General features: G+C 35.5%; 1 protein-coding gene across 8 annotated transcripts in view; it reads right to left on the bottom strand.

Moving 5' to 3' along the window:
* Positions 1-300: 300 nt before the first annotated feature.
* Positions 301-21,473, bottom strand: part of CEP89 (centrosomal protein 89) — a 30,246-nt gene continuing 9,073 nt past the window's right edge. For 3 of the 8 annotated variants that reach the window (XM_058845582.1, XM_058845586.1, XM_058845587.1), the window contains 12 exons: positions 20,183-20,401; positions 19,667-19,809; positions 19,253-19,303; positions 18,091-18,174; positions 17,102-17,203; positions 15,725-15,836; positions 14,914-15,094; positions 13,867-14,034; positions 13,042-13,183; positions 11,675-11,764; positions 7,528-7,697; positions 301-1,619 (listed from right to left, as the gene is read on the bottom strand). In XM_058845582.1, the coding sequence (XP_058701565.1) occupies positions 1,400-1,619; positions 7,528-7,697; positions 11,675-11,764; positions 13,042-13,183; positions 13,867-14,034; positions 14,914-15,094; positions 15,725-15,836; positions 17,102-17,203; positions 18,091-18,174; positions 19,253-19,303; positions 19,667-19,809; positions 20,183-20,401 (1,682 nt within the window). In that variant the 3' untranslated portion in view covers positions 301-1,399. Of the gene's footprint in view, positions 1,620-4,388; positions 4,469-7,205; positions 7,384-7,526; positions 7,698-11,674; positions 11,832-13,041; positions 13,184-13,866; positions 14,035-14,913; positions 15,095-15,724; positions 15,837-17,101; positions 17,204-18,090; positions 18,175-19,252; positions 19,304-19,666; positions 19,810-20,182; positions 20,402-21,473 lie in introns of those variants that run through there. The other 5 variants (XM_058845585.1, XM_058845584.1, XM_058845583.1 and 2 more) reach the window with 5 other exon arrangements.

Raw genomic sequence — 21,473 nt, 5'->3', positions numbered from 1 at the left:
GTTTCATTCCTATTAAAGGGAAGTAATTCAAGTACATCCTAAAATCTCCCTTGCTCAGCTGCTTTGGTGGTTTCCTATAATCAGAGTAGTATCTGAGTGCACTGAGATTCTGCCAGTGCTTAGTCTGTAGATTTTTTAACTTTGCACTGTACTGCAGAACGTGGCTTTTAAAGCTGTACCTTTCTGTACCTGTCCCTGAACATCATGGTGTGATTGGAAGGGCTGTCCCCACCCTCTCCTGAATAAAGCCATTCTTCTGGCCTTACCCTGAAGGAAAACGCTGCAGAAACTTTTCTGGACACAAACATTATGTATTTCTTTTAATATTTTATTTGGTTTTCTGGTCTTTTTGTTAACTTTGATCAAAGCAAATGAAATTCTTTATTACTGCTAATACTACAATGATAATTACATGTTTTTTGTATTGTTACAATTTCCTGGTACCATTTACATTTTGTTATGAAAACTAAGCAAAACCAAAAAGCTGATCCAGCAAGTTATATGTAAATCCAAAATAAAGTCACATCATAGTAATACATACCAGTATAACGTTAATGTGCAATATTGTGAAAAATGAACAAATATGAAAGCTAAGACAAATACATGTCAATAATCTAAAGGCATGCACAAGAAGCACTGCTTCAGAGAATACTTTGGGTGGCTTTTGAAGCCGCTGAATCTGTAGCAAGATGAACAAAACAGGAGGAGAGCTGCATCCTGTGCTGGCAGCTCACACCCTTGGCAAACCCATGGCAGGAGCTTCCCAACACCTCCAGGGATGCTGACACTCTACACAGTGGACAGTTGTGCACTCAGGCACCAGCTGTTGTCATGAGGATGTTTCAGTCTTGTCTGCTTCACAAGCAAATTCTTACCTGTCCTTGAGATGACAAGATTTTTGGCACATGATCTAGTATAAGCACAGCCTTGCATCTTAGGAAGTCAAGATGCTTCCTCATGAGATTAAGTGCAAGCCACGCTTGTTTTTCAGCTTGGATCATGCTTCATCTGGTGTTTTAGGGGAGAATTTACTGAAACTTGTCCTTTTAGTTTTAGCAAGCACTGTCTTGCTGTTCACTTGTTTCGTGGCATGGTGTCTGCCTGTGCTGAACACCAAGCTTACCAGCTGCTTATCCTGTTAATTGTTACTTGTCTACGTGTTAAAGTTGTATCACATTTTGTCTTAAGAAGGAACAGCCTTTTCTTCAAATATCAATGTAATATTTTAGGCTAGATTTACACTATTCACAGTACAAGCAGAGAATATGCTGTTGTAATTTTGATGACCTTAAAAATACAGTTATATTGAAGACAGTAAACATTCCATTACACCTTGTGTTGCTGAAAAAGTCAAATTCAGGCACCAAGTTCTCTTTCTTGGATGAGGTGCAGATTCATATCACTGACATTCTTGCTGAATTTCATTTTTAGTAGGTGATGAAGTTTTCACATCACAATAGCTAAAATCATAAACTAGGTCCTTCTGAGAGTGTGGTTCATGAACTGTGACAGCACTCCACATGTTGTTCTTCCTCAGAGATTTATGTAAGAGTTCTCTCATTCTCCTGTTTTCTTTGGCTGTGGATTCCCACATGATTTCAAGCTCCCCTTCTGTTTTCCTAGGAAAAAAATGAAGAGAAATCCTAACTTTAACAATGTTCCAGCAGTACAGAATTATAGTAATGTGGATAAGCAAATTAGAAACGGCCTGTATTTAGGTGCTTGAAATTATCTGATTGAAATTCATTCCTATTTTGCTTTTAAAAAGCTCATTAAATGTAATGCTGAATAGGATATGACCAGAAAGTTACCCATGTAGAACCAGCCATTATTGGACCCATGTAACAAGCTGGATTAGTCTGCACACAGAGCATGTGAGCCCCAAACATTGTGATTGCCACTCTGCACTGACTTGGCTCCCTGGTGACCAAAGCTCTGCTTCCTGCAGAGCACTCCCAGGCCCAAAGGGTCTGAGCAGTGTCAGTGCTCAGCTGATGCAGCTGTGAGAGCCAAACAAAAATGGTGTAAACTTAGGAGGCAGACAAAGTCCAAGAGCTTGGGTTTCCTTTGACTCCTAGTGTATGTCAAAATACAATAAGGAAATTAAGGTCAATTGATGTGGAAAGCATAGCTGTTGCATGGAAAATGAGCACACATTTTAATACTATAGACTAATGGAGTCCCCTTGAGGGCACTGCATGAAGCACTGAATAGAACTAGGCTTCTACACAAACTGTCCCCAATACCAGGCTCTAAAAATGAGAAACAAATCAATGCAGAACATAAATGAGATTAAATTCCACAGTCTACACCAGAAAATATAGAATCAGTACATCTTACAGAATTCTTTGTGGTTGAGAACACTGAGAATGAAGTGATGAGAAGTGGCCCAGACGTAGTACCAGCCCAATTTGTGTTTCACCTTATGACTGGATATATAGATAGAAGACAGAGAAGGGCTTAAGATTATTCCTGTACATACTGCTTGGAATGAACTTTTCTGGTGGAGAACATCAGTAACCATTGAGAATGGAATTAAAGCAAAAGGTGGCAGTGAAAGCAGTACAGTTGGCTAATAGTTCAAGGCTGCCCAAGAACATGAGCAGCCACAGTTAATGAGTTGGACCTTTCCAATTCTGCCAAGTCACTAAAAAAGCCATTAATTAGCAACCTCTCATTTTTGAAACACCAAAACTGTAGATGACTTTGTTCTCATTTCTCCTTGTGATGGGATAAGATTGTCTAATACTACCATTGTTCAGAATATGCTTCAAAATGTTTTACACAATGGCATTTACCATTATCCTCAGCCTACATTTGAGGGAGATGTGAGACATACATATCTCATGACTGAACTCCCCCAACTGGCAGTCCTCAGTTTCACTCATTGGTTGACCTCTGTATTGTGATCTTGGAACATTTTCAGCACCTTGTTTTTAAGTGAAAAGTTTGTATATCTTGATAGGGACACACCCCTGGTTCTCTGTTGTCCCTTGTGTCCAATACAACTCTTCAAGCACTGTGCACAGAACTCTTATGTTTGACAATTAATACTGGAAAGCTTAATCTGGTTTATCATTATTGTAGTACAGATCATTACCCAGGGTTTATTTCATCTGCTAATTTCTGAAATCAAGACTTCTCTGGCTTTTTTAGGTCATTTCGCTGTTAATGCTTGCATGAGTCTGAGGTATAGAATATTTGAACTATGAAACTAAAGATCAGCAAGTTCTAAATTATAGTTTAATGCTGTCAGTATGCCTGACAAATAGGATTGCCATTCTCAGTCCATATGTTCAGTTTAAAGGCAACTACATTGCTTTTAGAAAAAAAAAAAAAAACTAAAAAAAAAAAAAAAAAGGTTAGTTTAAAAGTGTATTCATGGTTAAAACTATTCAGCAGCAAGAAAATAGATGCCTTTAGAGGTTTATCTCAACTCTTCTTGGAGGAGTGATTTTTAAGCAGAGCTGAGATGCAGAGAGTGCTAACATTGGCTTTGCAATGAGCAGTCAGAGAACAGTGCTGTCAGGAAAGGGCAGTGCAGCTGCCCCTGCTGCACACACAGCACGCTGTGGAAGGCTTTGCAGTGTGGCACAAGGCACTGCTTCACAGTCCAGCTGTTTTCCAGGTGAGCATCTGAAGAAGAGGTAGCATCCCAAGTGTAGTTACACATGGGGATGTTGTTTGAAAATTCTGACCTGATTGAAATTTAAAAATGCATTCAGCAGAATGGGTTGGAAAGAGGGTGTCTTCTTGCTAATCACAACCTCCCTCTGTAATTTGGATTACACAGCAGCTTGGCTACTGCAGCTGCTGATGCTCTGTGCATTTTTCGCAACACCAAAATTTCCTTGCCTGTACAGCTGGTTTGCCTCTTAAAACACAAGTCTTTGCCATTTGGTATTTAAAACCACATACATGCTCAGTTTAGATACATGTGCTGTTTCCAAATGTCTTTAGACAACAGGCATTAAATTAATTTCTTATTAATGTAGGCTATTATTAATACCTAGCCAAAACGTAAGATTTTGTAACTTGTTGAGAGTTAGCAAAATGCCAGTGCTTCACTAATGCTGGAAGATGAAAAAATTACTAGAAGTAGGTTCTGAAAGCAGATTCTTCTTTAAAAAAGACAGTTTTCTGCCCTCATTGAACTAAATTCATTCAGCCTTAACCTCAGAATCTTATTTGGGCTGGCTCAAGAATTCATTTTCATCGATCCTCTAGCAGTTTATTTAGATATTCCTTATCACAAAGATCAACAGTTTTTATTATGGTTATAATTTCTTATGTCATCTCAGGTAAGACAGCTCCTCCCCCTTGCCTATGCACAATTGCAAAGCTTTTCAAGCTCTTCCAAGGACAGTTTAATGCACTTTCAGACTTACATTCTGCATCCAAAGCACAGCAGCTGTAACTACCTTGAGGTTCTGTTTCTCTGCAGAAGTCTTGCGAAATAAACTCTGACCTAGAAAACTCATAAAGGTAAGTGTCCTGTCAAATAAGACTGGAAACATTTATGAACCTGTTTACTCTAGGATCACATAATGAACTTTGTTTATATCTCAAATCTCTTATTTAAGGAAATGGATATGATATTGGTATCTCTCAAGATTACTCAGTGACTAATAATGTCATTATCAGCTGCCTGAAGAATGAAGTGTTATAATACAAAGGCTGTAATTACTGGGAAGGCTCTACAGAGCAGCTTCCAGGAAAGTAAATCTGTGTATGTTTAAAAGCTTTTACTTATCCAAAGTACAACTGTATTTATATCTGTTTCTTTTTTGAAAACCAAGTAAAAAAATTCTCATCCCTTGGATGCAATAGGTAAGTAGTGGAACTCCTGATTTTTGTTATGAAGTGAAAGAATGCAGGAGAGGAGGAAATTTCAAGGGCAAATCATCTCTGCTACGTTTGATGAAAGCCCATGCTAGTTTGGATGTAGACTTGTTATAACCAGAATGAGAGAAAAGCACATGAATCCATCTCTCTGTCACATGCATTATTTTGAGCATGCTGAGACTGCAGCAACTGTGCCTCGGGGCACACGGGCTGTGCAGTGTGCTGTGACCTGCCACCGCTCCGGATAATGCTTATCTCTGCAGGGTCTCACCGAAAGAACACTGCTCTTTCCACATCTGAAGTGGGATTTTCCTTTGCTTTACAAGAAAACTTAACAGCAACACTAGGTACAGTATGGTTTTATGATAAAGAATTTCATGGTGGTAGTTAAGGCACACTTTTCCCAACTTCCTAACTCTTTATTATTAAACTAAATGCAAGAGCAAAAGAAATAATATGAAATAGATTTCTGTCTTCACTTGCTTACAGTCATTCATCAAACCTTCAGCTAGATTTCAAAGTGTCTTTTCTGCTTAAAATGTGGCATGCTACTCTGATTTTCATTATTTAACAGTGAAATTAGAGAAAAAATTAGAAATTAGAGAATAAATATTTATTGTATGCACTTATCTTAATGTCTGTGTAGGCATTTTGTACAGAAACATCAGCTGAGAGAGAGTATTCTGGACTAAAATCTACTCTGTAAACACAGCTAGTCACAATAAATCTAAATGTTTGGTACTCTTCTAGCATTAGCAACTTTGGTTGCCAAGCTACAGATGATGAGCAACATCTGAACTACAAACAATTTTCCCTTCCTTACTCCTGTGACTATGTGGAGTGAAGGGAGAGAGAAAATAATAAGCCTTGTAAAATTAGAAATACTCAAACCTGACCAAAATATGTTTTATTTCTGGCTGATAGGCATAATAGAGTAGATACATATTTGTATTACCTTGGGAAACTACATTATATTGCAGTACTTGAGAAGAATAATGGAATATGAAGTAACTTGTTCATATGAACAGTATCAGCCATGGTGTTAGTTGGTTTTATTGATTTTTTTTCATAAGCATAAAAATTTATTATTTCTTATATAGGTGTAGAATTCAGCTGACTTCTCAGTAACATTTATTTTAATCTACATTTTTTAATACAGTAATCAAAGGAAAATAGTGAATCATGAGGATAACCAAAATACTACTTCAAAGATGACTGTAAAAATTCTTCTTTACTTTTAGAGTTATGTTCATTATATTATATTCTAATAATCACTATTAAGACTTAAGTACCACCAGAAAAAAGCAGTCACTTGTTACACTGTTCAATAATATTGGAAACTACAGAAATGAAAGACATCTTGATGGGGTTCATCTTGGGCTTGTTTCCATAAACCACTTTTCTTCATCATCATACAGTTAAATGGACTACAGTGTGTAATTTCAGGTTCAGATCTTGTTGCTTAAAAGGCAGCTGCAAGTATTAATTGTGAGTGTAGTTACTGAAGAAAAAAATTAATTAATTTAGACTGAAAAGGTGATTTAGTATACTGTATGGAAAGTATAATTGATTATTTTACACATCTGTGTTACATCATCGAATTTTCCTGCTTTGGGGCTAGAAGGGTAAATTTTGAATGATCCATATTAATGCTGTTCTCTACAGTAAAAAATTGTAACATGAACCCAGAGATATGGAAGTCATTTAATTAGTTAAAAATTCTAAATAACTATTTCCAGAGAAATGTGTATCAGTTCAATCTGGTTTTTAATGCAAATTTCAGAGATTAATGGAATGTTCATTGTGCAACTCTGCTACTTAGACCTGTTTAATTGCACTCTATAAAGTAGCTGAGAGGGACTGTGCTGATAAAAAGTAGATGATACCAAGCCCTGTTTTTCTATTGTCTGTTAAAATCTATTTAAATCTATTAATTCACAATGGCAGTGATGACTTGAGAAATGAGTGCTTATTACTTCTTTTCTGTTGTAAACAGTTTTTCTTTTATGCTGATAATGTGAACATGCTATGAAGCTTTCCACTATCAGAGGGAAAAAATACCTTCAAAGGACTCTATATGTAAAGGATATCTCAACACTTCAGTTACAATCTTCTATAAATCTGTTCATTTTCTTCTCTTTATTTTGCACATAGCCAATCTAAGTCACTTACTAATAGATCAGTAAGACAGATTGGAAAGCAAACAGGTCTTTGGTGTACTCATTCGATTCCCTTCCTGCTGAAAACTGTTGAGAGGTGTGAATGGGTAAGTGTTCAACCTTAAGCAGAAGGTGCTATTAAGATAAATTAAATTATTAATTAAAGTAATTATAAATTAAATTATTAAGATAAATATATATTGATTTATAGAATCCTTTCAAATTCTCCAAGATTTGCTCAGATTGATATCCTTCTCAGATTGATACCCTTCTTAAAAAGTCTTAAGAACAGCAGTAGGCATATAGAATAAATTCCTCCTTCCAAAGATGTTTCCAGGAGCTGGGAATCACGAGCAGGGTTTCAGCATTTTCAGCACAGCTAAAACAAGCGAGAAAAGCGACTCAGAACATACCACAGGAGACTCTGCTGGAAAGTGAGTGCTGGTGGCTTTCTGGAGGTGCTTTCCCTTGTCCCTTTACCTGTAGGACCTACTTGGATTGCTCCTGCCTGTGCCCCACTCACCTGTTTTGCTCCAGCACTTCATTGAGGGTTTCTTGTTTATCTTGCAGCAGACACTGCAGGTGCTTCTTTTCTTGCTCATACTGAGCAGTTTTCCTTTCAAATTCTTTCTCCTGCTCAGTCATCTTGAGACTGATATCTCCAAGCTTCCCAGCTGCTTTCTTTTTATATACCTATAAGGGTTAAAATTAATAGAAAGAAGTGGGATTATAGGAGAAAGAAGGACTAAGGACAAGTCATTACCAACAAAAGAAACTGTTAGAGATACTGATTTTCAGTTGAATCTTTACATCAATGCTGCCTTGTTCAGTTATGTCAGGTAGGTTGCATTAAGGGATATTTTTAACCTATTTGATAATTTGGAGGTATTACACTTCATTTTGTTCTGCATATAAACCTAGTGTGTATAATGAATACCATACTGTATGTTTGTTTTATTGAACACAATTACTAGTAAAAAAAAGTTTGTTTTCCAATATACAAAGCTACACTTTACAGCACATGTTGGTCACCAGTTGCTGAACAGTCATACTTATCAGTACATACCATGAAAAAGTGTTTCTGTTTTGTTAGTTGTTTAATCTTAATACAAGAGGAAGAAAAGAATAGCTTTGCTTGCTGCTTCATGTAACAGTCCTCTTGTTCAGTGAAGCACATATGATTTTTTGATTGTGGCTATAATTACTAAATGGTAACTAATGACTGATCTCATCTCAAAGGTAAGAAATTATTTTGTACAAAGTAACTTTGCTTTTTGAAATAACATCCCCATTAAATTGCATAAGCACACAAGAAACTGAAAACTGGTTTGTGTATTGTTACACATTTCTAGATGCTGCTGCTCTTGACAATACCAAAATCCAATATTAACTTATTTTCTACTGATTACAAATAGAATGCTAAAACTGTTATATTCTCTGCGTACTGTCATGTTTCCTACAGGCTACAGAACAGAGTTTTGGGATGAAAGCACCTTTAATAAAACTGTCAACTAATTTAATGAAGCTTTGAAAATACTGCTATTTATGTCTTGCTAATATAAAGTTTTAACCCAGGTGCTAATCACTAAGGTTTTATCTTCATCTGAATCAGGAGAGAAAGATTTGAGTTTGCCTTTTGGAGGAATTTTAAAAAAGGCATTTTTAGATGTGCTGTATATAAGGCTGTATAATCCTTTTCACAGTTTTCTTTTCAGCTCTTGCAAAATGTATCATTGTAAAGTTTAACTTTCTAGAGGTAATAGGATAATAACAGATAATATTTACCAAGAATATTAGAAATTCACTATTTAAGGCTGACTTACATAAGGTTTTTATCCTAACTTTTCCCTGATGATTCTAATAGAATAAGAAGCCTGCAAGTTAACCAGTAACATCACTCAACTTTTAGATTCCCAGAGAAGTCTTCAAAAGGCAGAGTAATGTTACAGAAGGCTAAAAGTAAACAAATTCCTTCTGAACAGAAGGTTACTCAGGCAGCCTGGAGGAAGTGCAGAGTATAGGGAAACAGCTGAACCTTCCCCTCTGTCAGTAAAAGCTCCAGCACGTGTCAGGTCCAGCCCGGGTGTGGGACCTGAAATGCCCTCTGTAGGTTAGATGCCCATAATCATTTCAAACAAGAGAAAACTTCCTCTCTCAGTTTTATCGTGGAGAAGGCTGGTGAATTGTAGTGTTGGTGAAACCCCGTTTCCCATCACGTGGTCACTGACCATCCAGCTACAGGCTGGTCTGTGTTTTAAGCTGAGGTTTGTGTTTTAAGCTGCACTCTGCCTGAGATGCTTCAGGCCTCTGGCTCCTCCAAACCCCACAGCTGCCTCTGTTGGCTCTGCACTCCAGCTCTACCTTTGCCAACTGAACCTGAGTCCCATGTGCAGAACGGTTGCAAAAGTGCACCTTTTTTGCCATATAATTATAGTCTGAAACCAGGTATGAGTTCTGACCTTGCCTCTATGGATGGATTATAATTAAGTCTGTGTAAAATGCAGCCTGGGCAGGCTGGAATGGTTCTGGGCACACTGACACATGCAGCTGCTGGCACTGACACATCTTTCACAGCAGGCTGCTACCTTTGAATTGTTCAAGATAATCTATTAATGTTCTCTGAAGTGAAGCAGGTAGCAAACAGACTGCTGTAGATGATAGATTTCAGGAAGATGATGCTAACATATAGCTGGAAGTCATGATATTTTCCTCTAGAGCTGGATAGGGTATGCCCAAGGTCATGGCATCCCACATACACAGTAAGCAGGATAAGGAATGATCATGGATGCAGGTGCTGGTACTGAAGAGGACTGAAGAGACCAACTGATGAACAGTTTTTAAGTAAGCTTTAATATTTTTCATTATTCAATCTGCCTGAAAAAAATATCTGGCATAAGTACATAAAAGTAGAAATGAATTAACTAAATGCCAAAGTAAGTTCTGCTTCCTTAACACAATTCCTGCACAAAAATTATTTATTTTGTATTCAACTTATTTGACACCGCTCTATTACTCTCTAAATTTCATGTGGTTGTACTGGTCATCTACAAAGTGTTTTGCACAGTGAATGAATTTATAAAATTTGTTTACAGTAATTGCCAAATCCCAAACTAAAAATGGGTATTTATAAAAACAATCACTTTTAATTTGCTATATAACTTTAGAATAAACAGTTGAAAATGTCATAAAGTAATGTATACAATTATGGACATAGTTTGGGGTTTTATTTTAGCAATAACCTGTTATTTAGCTTTAAAGATTTTTGTCTTAATTCATAGATCTGCCAAATCATGATTTATTTTAAGATTTCTCAAAGAAAAACAAAATCCATAGAATTTTCTTAATTTACTTTCTCCAAAAGAGTTAATTAAAAGGGAGAACTATGTATGAGAACACCAGATCCACTTTTATGAGTGGATCTTTTATGACTTTTTTATAATTTCCATTAAGCGTGGGTAAAGATTTATTTGGTTTTGCATTTAAAATTCACTATATGTATATATTCTTAATTTTATGACAACCTCTTCTCTATCCCTCACAGTAGTCACAGATCTATTAGATTGCAGAAGATTCACATTTAACCAGAATACAAGCCACTGTCTTAGTAGGGGAGCTAGACATGAATGATGGTGAAAAAAGCTGCAAATATTTTATGGCTGTATAAGTATAATTAGGTAAATCTTTTACAGTAGTGTTTCTTGCATTCAGGTATTTTATGAAGGGTTCCTTAAAAATTCAAGCTATTTTTCAGCTTACTGCTCTCTCTTTACACTTAGAATTTCATTTCTTTTCTTTGTTGCTAATGTCTATGTCAATCCTTACAATGAAAGTGCAGAAGGAGATGGTCTCCATTAACATATTTGTGCACATTTGTGTCATTTGATGCAGAAATAGCAGTGGCAAAGTATAATATGGAAACTCTCTGCTTTAGGATAAACTGAACAAACCTGACTTAATATAAACCAGCTTTTGAATGTACTATATACATTACTTTCTAGATATAGAAACCAATATATCAGGTATCTGCCTGCTTTCTTTTTTTTTTAAGATTACAGTAAAAACAATCATGGTAGCACCAGATGCTGAAACATAAATGTTTCAAACTTATTCCATTGTTGTATTGCAATTACATACTGTGCTCTTTATTTGTTTAGAGAGTTGTAAAGATAACTTATAATGTATTATAATATAATATAATATAATATAACTAGGCTGGATATTTGAATATTCTCTGAGTTTTTCAGCCTGTAGTCACAAGAAAGTACTTGATGGTAAGTGTACACTTGAGATAATGCTTTTCACTCTTCCAGATCTAATTGTAATGGACTTCAAGCTGAAGGAGTGGTACAACCTCAAAAAAATAGAGGACAGAATATTTGGGTTACAATATAGAGCAAAAAAATGAAATACAAATAATGTTTAAATAGTATTACAACTAGTCGTAATTCTCCAGGTAATGCTGTAAATGTGATGATCACTGCAGATATGCAATGCACAAATACAATGGAAGAAGACACTAATGAGAATTATAATGATGATCTATTCTGTTTTTTCAAAACTTTTGAAGATAATCCATACATAAGTCTTTCATAAAAGCATTGACACAGATTAACTACTTTTCTCATTAAAAACATTTCACGATGGGTATTCAGCTTAGAAACACTGCTTACCTTAACTTTTTCTTCCAATCTTCCTAAGCGTAGGCTGCCTTCTATAATTTTCTTGAGAACACCATGATTCTCATTTTCCAAACATCTGGCCTGGAACCATGCAGTATACAAAGCTACATGTGACATTCTGTTTGTCAGGGCAGACAAAATGCTTACACTGAGGGAGACACAGCAATTCCATTTTAAACTCCAACAGTCTGAAGAACCAACATGGACAAAGAGTCCTGGAAATTATTCTCGTAATGGCTCATTAATAATTTGTCAGCTGACAATTCAGCTGTGAACACTGTGAAGCAGTATAATTCTGAAATGAAACATATTGTAAACCTAACCAATTCTGTGGCTTTTTCTGCACATGTGTGTATATGTAGGGATCCCATTTTTATGCATGAGACTCATCCTTTGGGTCACATTTAGCGATGTGCTCTCAAACAAGCCCTTGAAATTAGTAGGGGTTCAGGCAGGGATATTTCTAATATGGTATGCTTAATATTTAGAAGCAGATATCCCAGAGATTGAGACCTAAGAATCAGTTCCCCCAGTTTCTAGGAAACATTTACTGTGCCCAGTTTGACAGTCCTGAAGTCCAGTTTGTAGTGGACAAGAGTTGTGTCACCATAGTTCTTCTTCTAGAATTAGTAATTAACTGCTCTGTCTTTTTATCCACTGCTGATGACAACCTTTGTCTACTGTCCAAACAAGAAGCTTTATTTTAACAAAGTTTTGTGAAATTATTTAATATTCAATTTGAAGACAAGAGTATGAATAGGAAAAATCACAATTGTGCCCAGTATCTTGTAAAAGAAACAAAATGGGCTTACAAAAAGCCTAGAAAACTCCAAGTCAGGCACTTGCACTAAACAGAAGTTGTTCCAAAACTCTCAATCAGCCTGTTAAAATGACTGCTGACCAATAAGAGCAATAATACGCATATGCATCCACAGCAGAAGGTCCATACAGATCACTTCAAGGATAACTGTCCACCCTCAGACTCAAAACCAAATATTAAAATTTTATGATTGTGTGCTATTTTTAAATACATGTAACTCAACATCAACTTCTAAAACTAGGTTAAAAAAATCTTTTGCACTTTATATGTGCCATTGCAGACCCTAATGCTCGTATGAATTAAGGTTTAATTATATTACCTCCAGAAATAAGGGTAGTTGCTTTTAATTACTCCTCTAAGAAAAAATATTTCACTGCTCCTATCCTATTTGCTAAAGTACACTCAAATAGAGCCAAATTCTTAAACTGGAATTGCAGCTTTATTCTTTGATAATTCAGATTAATAGTAACTTGTGCCAGTAGCATGATAACTGTGTGAAATATCAATTAAGTCATATTAATTATTTAAAGGTAATTACCAAAAATACAAGATGATCACGTTCCTTAGCTATCTTCTCCACCAGCCCAATAAGGTTTGTTAGATAGTGATGGGCTGTGACTTCTTTTTCCATTGCTTCCTCCAGCTGTACTTGCAGAAGACCTATTTTCTTCTTTAATCGTCTATAAAAGAAGAAGGAAAATCTTTGGATTGGGAATTAGTAATGGCCTTGAAGACCTTGTATCACATGTGCAAATCAACACATTCAAATCTCAAACAATCACACATGCTGTTAAAAATGCCCTGGCTCAGAATATTTGCAATGCAAAATATCATGTCCCATTTTTGGGGGCTGTTTTTTCATTACAGTATGTTATCTGAATAACAACAGTAACAATGATTCAAAAGAACAGTTTGTGCAATGGCTATGTGCTTGTATTTCTTAAGATATGGAACAATAATATTGTCTTTTAAAACTATTGTGAACTCATCTCTAAGCAGCCAGGTGCATGAGAAGATTTGCAAACAGTATAACTCTTATCATTATCTAACTGCAAATAGTGTATTGTCTACTCATCTTATTGTCAGATGAGTACACCTGATGATTAATTGTTATAGCCAACTACTAAATTAAAGATATATTCCTAACTTGCACATAGACACAGAAAAGTGAGCATACAAAGGTTAGCAAAACCTGGTTGACAATCAGGCCTCGAGACATGACAAAGATATGTTTAGGAAATGGTTTTTTTGCAGTAGGTAGAAAATACACATTATGGGAAGTCAGATAATATTTTTACAGATATTTCTGTTGTTTTTAGAAATAGAAGTATTTCTGTACAAGAAAATGATAATGTGATAATACCTGTTTGTCTTTTCAGTTATTTGCATCTCAGTTTCCAGGATCTTCTTGTCAGCCATTAAGTTATTTTTATCTAAGAGCAATTTCTTGTTTTCAGTTTGCAGTGATGCTATCTTTCCCATTGCAGCTTCCACCTCACAGTGCTTCTTCTCCTGCTCCTGTTGTAAAGAGCTGCAAAAACCAACAGTGTAGAACAGCTATCATGTATAGATCAGCATCACTAAAATGATAAGTTACAGGAAGATACCCATGTTGAAGTTATGAAATAAGATGCAGAGAGTGCTCACTAATGGCATCAGAGAGGTATTACAATCTGAAATCAAAATCATGAGTAAATTATTCAAGTAATTCTGACTGCACTTGATTTAAATTATAATACTATGTAGCACAGATGTAATCCCTTAGTGCTTCTATTTTTCAAAGAAATTACTTTCAATGCCAAAATACAATGTCTGAGGGCTTCTCAGGATGGCACTGTACTATGAAACAGGAACCTGCACTATCCAAAAGCTTGAAAGCATAGGAATTTATGGAATGTCTTCACAGAAACATTACTCTGCAGATTATGCTGCACAGCAGCACTTTTGAGTTGTGCTGTTCCATGCAACTTTCATGTTGTAATAACTGAAGAAACTTAGAACTTCTAGTTCAGAAATTCAGGATTCTTTAGACATGTTCCAAAGATGGGAACACAAGAATAAGAATGTTTTATATACAGCTTTGATAGAACCAAATAGAATTGACAAAGATGGTATTTTTAATGCCTCCTCTTCTGCTATTTAAAATGGTATAATTAGCAGTAGGTACTTTATGGTAAAAAAACTTCTACCAATGTTTCTAGAACTGGGATTTCCTTTTGTAATTTTAAAGATCTCTAAAAGCTAATACAGTATTTTTTAAATACTTCTTTCCCTTTCTTTGTGCTTTGGTAGTTGCCTTCCTGGATTACCAGCATCAGTTTCCAGTGGCCTCCTACCTGCAGAATGCTATGTGCTCTGGTCATGTGCATTTGCACCAAGATTTCTCTGTGCACCATATGTAAACTCATACCTTTTTAAATCATTCACCAAAGCCAAGTGCTCCTCTGCTGTTATTCTGCTATCCATTTTGGCTTTCAGCTCTTCACATGTAGAACACAAAGCTTTTAGCTGCTTCTGGTACTCTGTTATTTCTTCCTCTTGACTCTGTTTCTTATCTTCTAAGACTACTATTTGTTTGGTCAACTTTGAAACTTTTGGAAGGAAGGAAAAAAAGTCAACTGTGTACAGCAGAACTAATTCAACCACTAGTGAAGCTTCAACAAAATCATGAATACCTTAATTCCTAGTTGTTTACAACATTATGTAACAGAGGATTTGTCAGTTTATGTTTTAACAGTTTGGACTTGATTTTTTGCTGTCTCAAGCAACTTGTTTTGGAAAAGTGCAGAAACTTCAAGAGTACTTCTTTTCAGGACTGTAAGCTCATTGGAATGTCATTTTACTCTGAAAAATTCTGGTTCAGTTTAAAATACTCTTCAATTATGCAAGTGACTGTATTGCTGTTTAACAGTTCTCACTTTTTCAGAAGTAAATCAAAATGGAATATTTTTTTAGTGTCAATAGGTGATAATGACATTTCTTTTCAGTATCAGTTGACATCCAGAGATTGATCTCCTATTAACATGACCTACATTCAAGGACTCTTTCTAGGCATATCATAAAGTTGCAAAAAACCCCCCAGCCAAGCAAAACCAAAACTCCACCAAGCTTGCCAAAACAAAAACTGACAACAGAAAACAAATAAAAAACCCTACAAAAATTGAAACCTGCAGTACCATCTTTAGTGTTGTTCAGATGACTAGCAACTCAAGCACTTTTACCTTCTTGAACATGCTGTCTGTGACTATCTTTTGCTTTAGCTTGTTGAATTTTGAGTTGCTCCATCAACAATCCATTCTCTTCCAAGACCAGCTTGGCCTGAGTTTGCAGCAACTCCCTGCAGTGATAAATGGTTTGTAAATAAAATATAACTCAAATATCATGTCCAAAGAATAAACACAACTGATTTTCAACAGTGTAAACTTACAAAATCATACTTGAATCTCCTTAAAAAAACAGATTAAAAATCCTTATTGAAAGCAGTATCAGGACCTGAGGTAACCAAATCTATACAGATACTAACACTCATATTTCTGCCTCATTGAAAGTAGGCCTGTGCCACTGGGTGAATCTGCAGAAAGACTTAAGATTATGATGCATGCTGTCTCTTCCAAAGTCCTCCTCATGTAGACACTGTGTCATCTGAGCCTGTGCATGCAACTACTACCTGTGTCATGGGTGCAGGAAGAATTTTACTCATAGGGGATGCTGTTCCAAAACCTGTTACACTGGTTAGGAATTATCTTCCATTTTCCACTTTCAGTTTGTTTATGGTGAATGAATACCCAGCTGTTGTTCAACACTATCTTGAGTATCATAAATGCAGCATAAGAATTTCTTGTATACACCATGTTTCCTGTTCCTGCTGCACATACAGAGAGCAACACTGTCCTTTTCCAGCCTCTGTTCTGTAAGTGAAAAAGGCCAATCTGCCTAAGCTCCAAATAAATGAGGCTCTCCATTTCCTTGGCTACACCACAAACCTTCTCATCTCTGGTTCTCTGTACCTAAATATACTCTACAGGGATTTCCATCCAAGGAAAACCCCCCAGCCGAGAGACTGCACTCAGCTGCACCTTTCTTCCTCCTCCTCCTCCTCCCAGCCACAATTTTTGTCTCCCAAGTACCATCATTCCCATCTCTTAGACAGCAAAGAGGAGAAAATTCCTTAAGAGATAAAAAAGAAAAAAACAAGGAAAAATCCTAACCTCCAACAACTAGTTAACTTCATTTTGTTTACATTGTTTCACTTCTCAAGAACATCAAAATCTTCTAATGTCACATTTCAATGCTATTTCTTATTAGTGGGAAACTGATGTCATTGGCATACTGTAAAAGTATGTGAACTGCAGTATCTAGGACAGAATTACACAGGCTTCCAGTGCAAAACTCCACATTCATATTTAATCTTCACTCCAAAATAATTCCAGGCGTTGCAGATCAGCATTCTTTCAACATGATAATCATAACACTATTAATTCTTCAGAAAAACAATGTTTGAGGACAAAAAAAGATTTCTTTAAGATCTGGAATTTTAAAAGTTTGCATGAAATAAAAATTATTTTTTTAACTTTTAAATTAATTTCTAGTAATATAACTTGCCACTCTGTAGGAGTAGTGAAGTTATTTAATTGCTCATGCAGATCTGCATTCTCCTTCACCAACTCTTCAACTCGTGCTTTAAAATTCTTCAAATCCTCCTGGAAGTCAAAGAATTCCATATAAAATTCTTTATAATTATTTTGCTTTAATTTTTACATCAAGAAAAATTTTTATAAGTACACATGCTTAGGTGCCTTCTAGTTCTTGTAACAGTATTTTCTCACTTTTCACCTGAAAAGTATTTTCAGGTGTGCATATTTGATTTCTGAATTGTTTCATTAATCTAGCAATATTTTATTAAAATCAATACTGATATTAAACCACATTTTTGCAAGTTGTAGACCCTTATTAAGTTTAAAAAGCTGAACTCATGATTACTAGATGATACTATCCATTTTCAGTAGAAGTGACATGGATTTGAATATGGTAAGACAACACAGTAAATTTATAGTAATATAAAAACCCTTGCTGTTTTCTGCTTATTTTCTGGCTTAATTTTTTGATGGAAATATGTTTATTTTTAAAACCTAGTAAGGTTGTACTTGGAAGCAAATAGCTATTTTTCAAAGATTCAGTGACAAAAAATACTTCTAAAAAGCAAAAAGAGTCCCCATTCTTTTAATACCTAGAAGTAAGTATTCTTCTACAACAAAACCCACAAGCAGCTGCAAGAACAGCTATACAGAGCACTGAGTTCCCATTATGAGTGACTGTCACAAATTCTTTCTACCACTCACTAGTTTCTGGTTTGCTCTATTTTCAGAGCACATCTTACATATCTCAGTGTAGTGCATGCTCCCAAATGTGAACAGGCTGACAAAAACAAGCAAGCCAAGTAGGATAAGGCAGCACAATAACTATGCATGGAAAAGTAAAACAAAGTCACTTTCAATTTTAGGCAGACAATAGCACTGGCAAATCCCTTTTAAAAAATTCAGTAGTGTATTTCTCATTTAGTGTATATTTTTTCTAAATGGCAACTTGCCTCATGTTCAAGAATAAAACCTTCCTTTTCTCTTATTCTATCTTCATATGCCAGCAGAAGAGGTGACAAATACTTCATATCCAACTTAGAAGAAAATTAAAAAATAAATACATGTAAATTAATTACAAGCCATAATTTCATCTGTATATTTTACTTTGGTTACAGATTATTAATTTCAAAAGCTGTTAAAGGGGTTTCATATATGACTTGTAAACTAAAGTGCAGAACTTAAACAAGCATGCAGACCACCATATGCAGAACAATGCTGCAGAAACATTTCATAGTGCTGTGTTAGGAGCAAGCTTTGGAAAGGAAAAGACTGCATGCTTTACTTGCATCTTTCTTCTAAAAAGCAGCTTTAACTTATCACTATATGTAACACAGCAGAATATGGATGCAAATGAATACCAAACAAGATTCAAACACTATAGTGAATCCTACTGCTAAAAAAAATTATCCCAGATTCATTAGCAAGTGGGAAAGGAATTTTTACACTCTCAAATCTGCATCTTTAAAGACTAAATACATATGTATGGGATTATTGTCTCTTTTGGCTAAAAAGCCAGAGCAGAACTTCCCCATTCTGTACAGTTCTCAGTAAGAGTGAGGAAGGAAAATGTCAGATCTTATTAGTATTCCACGCAGAAATTGTTTTACATGTTACAAATGCATTCTCTTTCACAGACTATTTGCCTTCCCCTTGTCAGAAATTCATAGGCTACTACTGGATCCATGACCATTCCTACAGTCAGAAATATCCCGTTTTCTTTTAGTACAATCCTAAAAAGAGTAACAGCAAAAGATTAACAATTAAGGTTAACAATTAAGCAGTAGACCTTGAAAGCAAACTATATGCTAGACAAATCTAAAATGAAAATGGCATTTATGATTCTCAACATAACAATACTTTTCAATAGTTCAAAGTTGGTGACTGTGTGCAGTTTGTAGCTTACTGCTACTTCCAGCTCAACTGGAACTGCACACATTCATGACAAATTCTGCCATGCATATTTTTCTGCAACAAAAGAAACGTTTATACTATTCTGTTAGTATGTGATAGTTCAGCAGAGTAGTATCTGAATACTTTTGATTGCAATAAAGAAATTCTACTACTTTACTTAGAGAGGAATGCACAGTTCAGTGAAAATATTATCTGACTTACCAGCCATGGTGGTTGTGGTCCTTTCATGGGCAAGCTTTTCAGCTTTAGATTCTAGAGTAGATATTTTAAAAGATACTGACATTACTTCTTGCTTTTTGAAGCACCAGCAATTTTCCACTACAGTCACAATTATCACCCCAAACAAGTTTATGCTTTTATTACTTGTGTTGCAATGTAACACACACCCAATAAAATTGAAAGCTCTGTATCTTACTGATAAAAAATGATACTGACTTCTTAATATTAGACTTAATGATAAATGATTATTTTGAATTATTTTAAATTTCAGAAAAAGCCCGTGCAATTTGCAGATTTTATGGCAAATTGGGAGAAAACAGTTATAAAAACTCAAAGATTAAATAACAGACAATGGGACATTTCAGTAGAAACTGCTTTGATAACCAAGATTCTCACCTCTTCTTGGGACAATGACCTGAATTTAGTTTGATAGCGACTTAATTCTACATTTAAACGATGAACCATAGCTCTCAAAGCATCGTTTTCATCTACCAGTTCTTGTGCTTGTTGTCTGAGAGAAAGTAATTCTGTTGCCTCCCCTATTAAAACAAATATCCAACAAGAAAGTTCCATTAAAATTCAAGAAATATTCACAACAATTTGTTAATTATAATGAAAAAAATAAATAAGCTAGAATAATAACAACTTATCTCAAAATACTGTTATGGAAAAATCTCATGAAAAAGCAAAAAGTCTATTATATTTCAAACAATAAGTAATTTTTTTTTTCTTATCATGTACTTTTTCCTTGACAAAACTTCTACAAATGTAGAATATACTGTTTGGAAACTACTTCTGCTTGCATACTTGCCTAAATCAATGACTTGAAACCTACTGCTAGAGGAAAAAGTTGTAGGAAATCAGAAAAATCTAAACAAGGTAACTACAGAATAGCTTATATGTTTCTCCCACCTTCTCTATGTGAGTTCTCTGCAGCTTCTTTAAGTCTTCTGTTTTCTTTTTCTAGTTGTTTCAGCTTTAATTGCTGTTCTTCTATGTGCTGTTTTGTTCCCTCAAATTGCTGGACCATAGCTTGGAATGCCTTGTTCAGAGACCAGTTTTCTTGTTTTAGTTCTCTGAACTTTTCTTTGCTTATATTTTCCCATACTTGCCTTGCCCGAGCAGACACATCTATAATGCCACAGAAAAAGGTATTTATTTACATGGTATCCAGACTGGAATAGGAGTTTTAGCAAATTACAATCCTTTTTTTCTAATATTAACATTATATACGAGTCATACTTTAAAAGATCTAAATCAGCTCATGAATCCCAAAAGGTAAGACCAGAAAGAACAAAAAAAGTGGATTTAGAAAGAGAGCTGTGGAGAGGCTGCAAGTTCCCATCTTTTCTCTCAGACATTAGAAACTTCCTTCTTTTAACTGAAAAGACAGTGTCAGCAGATCTCTCTCCCAAACATCAGTGACTGCAGAGGTAAAAGTGAAATGCCCACTGCAATTAGGAAAGTACTTGTGCCCTGCATGGGCTAGTATTCTTAAGCCCTACAAATTTTAATCACTCATGCAATGAAAGATTTACATTCCTTCCCACTGAATAGCTTCAGTGTTACTGAATAGAAGTTACTGAACAATTCTTACAAAAGTAAACTTTCAGATTATCTGCTAAACTGTGGATATATTGTTGCACCAGTAATAATGTATCTCACTCCAGGTTTTCCTTTCCATCTGTAATGAGTAAATAGCTGAAATGAAGGCAGAGATTTTAACCTTACCAGCACAATCTAATAGCACACAGGCATCAATAAAACTCAGTAGTTCCTCAGAATAGGATATATATGAAACCCAATACAGAGCTATCTCCTGTACTGATGATGTGTAACAACTTCATGTGTTTAGTAATATCTCAGGCAATTCTGGCCACTGTTAAATTCCTGTGAAAAGGCATAAGATACTTGGACATACACAAAACCCATGAACTCATAATAGGCACATATCCTGTCATGAGACACACAGAGCTCAGTACTGTGCCTGAAGGTGTCAGGTGGATGCAGAAACACACAAATAAGCTGATGGCAGACCATGTATCTCAGGACTCTGTGTTTACCATTTCAGTAGCAATAGGATACTTAATAATGGTGACATCTTCAAGTGTACATTGAACTCAATGTATTGGAGAGGTCCAATGTGACTAATTTCATTATATAATTTCACAATGTTTCATTTACTTTAGACCTCAAAAGTCAC

The sequence above is a fragment of the Poecile atricapillus genome, chromosome 10 (assembly GCF_030490865.1).
Source record: "Poecile atricapillus isolate bPoeAtr1 chromosome 10, bPoeAtr1.hap1, whole genome shotgun sequence".
Lineage (NCBI taxonomy): Eukaryota > Metazoa > Chordata > Aves > Passeriformes > Paridae > Poecile > Poecile atricapillus.
This window is presented reverse-complemented; position numbering and strand designations above follow the sequence as displayed.